General features: G+C 41.1%; 1 protein-coding gene across 1 annotated transcript in view; it reads left to right on the forward strand.

Annotated features, from left to right (window-relative positions):
* Positions 1-110: 110 nt before the first annotated feature.
* The window catches only part of LOC103524061 (opsin, blue-sensitive-like), a gene marked incomplete at both ends in the record, with an annotated part of 10,149 nt that continues 8,540 nt past the window's right edge, over positions 111-1,719 (forward strand). Inside the window, 2 exons of the mRNA XM_008489065.1 lie at positions 111-326; positions 825-893. Of these exons, the coding sequence (XP_008487287.1) occupies positions 111-326; positions 825-893 (285 nt within the window). The remainder of the gene's footprint in view (positions 327-824; positions 894-1,719) is intronic.

Consider the following 1,719-nt stretch of genomic DNA (forward strand, 5'->3'; position numbering starts at 1 on the left):
TTCCTTCTCTCTTCGATTTCGGGACGATAAGACCATAGCAGTTACAGTTCCCTCTGTCAAACCTCTCTCAAAAAAAAAGTGGAATTAAATTATCCTTGTTATGATTTCAGGACCAAATCCCTCAAGACTCCCTCCAACTTGTTCATCTTCAACCAGGCCCTGCTAGATCTCTGCATGATGGTTAACATGCCCATGCTGGTCGTCAACTCGTTCTATCAACGCGTCATAGGTTGGGAGACCGGGTGTGACATTTACGGCCTGTTTGGGTCAATCTCTGGGTTTGGGTCCGCGATGAACAACGCTGTCATTGCATACGATAGATACAGGTAAGGTTGTTCCTTTTAAAGTGTGTCCAAACATAGTCGACCGGCCGTCGATAGAAGAGATACTTAAATCTATGCTGTCTAGGCAGTGTGGACTCACTGTGGACGGTTCAGTCGACTTTGATCGACTATGTGTGGACACACCTTTATCATGTGTTTTAATTTATTTTTTATTTTGTGAGGGACAACCCTTTCACTTATTTATAAGATTATAAGTTACAGGTACGAGTCTTTATGATCTCGTCTTTTTTCGCTGAAATTGAATCCCGCCCGCGGCAGATTTTATCCTGATTTTGTCAAAACAGATAAGGTTCTTTCTCGGAACGGCTGGCTTTTTTTTTATTATTATTATTATTTTTTTTTTTTTTTTAAGGTTTGACAGTTACAGTTCCCTCTATCCAACCTCTTTTTTCAAAAACTTTCCTTAAAAAATAAATAAGATTAGCCTGAGATTAAATTATTTTTTCTACTTTTTAATATATTAGTTCATCTTATTTCCAGGACAATCGCTTTCCCAATCGACGGCAGACTCAGCATGGGCAAAGCCTTCATCCTGATGTGTTTCGTGTGGTTCGAACCCGCGGCCTAGCGTTTACAAGGCAGACGCACTACCAACTAAGCTAAACTACGGCTGGCTACGGCTGGCTTTCTCCTATCCTGTTTTCCCTTCTATCTTTCGTGTTCGAGACAATAAGACTTTAGCAGAGTTACAGTTTCCTCCTATCAACCTCTTTTTTCAAAAAACTTTCCTTAAAAATAAATAAAATTAGCCTGAGATTTAAAATTATTTTCTACTCCATTAATTATATTAGTTCCATCGTATTTCCAGGACCAATCGCTTTCCCAATCGCGGCAGACTCAGCATGGGGGCAAACGCTTCATCCTGATGTGTTTCGTGTGGTTCGTGGGCATTACCGTTCTCTCTATCACGCTATGAAGTCGGTCGATCTGTTTGGCAATACGTATCACCAGGTAAGAAACGCTTCTTTTTTTAGTTTGGCAGGTTAGCGCAAGGCGTCTGTACGTGTAAGTACATAGGTAATTTTTTAGTCACAAAAGATGCCTAACCAGGGTCGCAGTGACAGGGCATTATTAAAAGCCGATGGACCTTACTGTATACAAACAGCGCTAGGTCGGCGGTTCTATATTCCAGCCGCGCAGGGTGGAATTTATATCGTAAATACCTAAGGAATTCGTATCTCGAGAAAGGCTGATGCTTTCTCCTAATTCCTGTCCTTTCCTTTCTGTCTTCATTATCATAGCTTCTTCTGATCTGAGTCCGCGAAGTTTGTCAGGATAATTTCAAAAGGCAAATTGCATGAGTAATATGAGATCCAGAATAGAGAGAGAGGAGATAGAAGAGAGTGAGAGAGATAGAGACCCCGAAAGAGAGCCA

The sequence above is a fragment of the Diaphorina citri genome, unplaced genomic scaffold (genome assembly GCF_000475195.1).
Source record: "Diaphorina citri unplaced genomic scaffold, Diaci psyllid genome assembly version 1.1 scaffold88568, whole genome shotgun sequence".
NCBI classification, from domain to species: Eukaryota; Metazoa; Arthropoda; class Insecta; order Hemiptera; family Psyllidae; genus Diaphorina; species Diaphorina citri.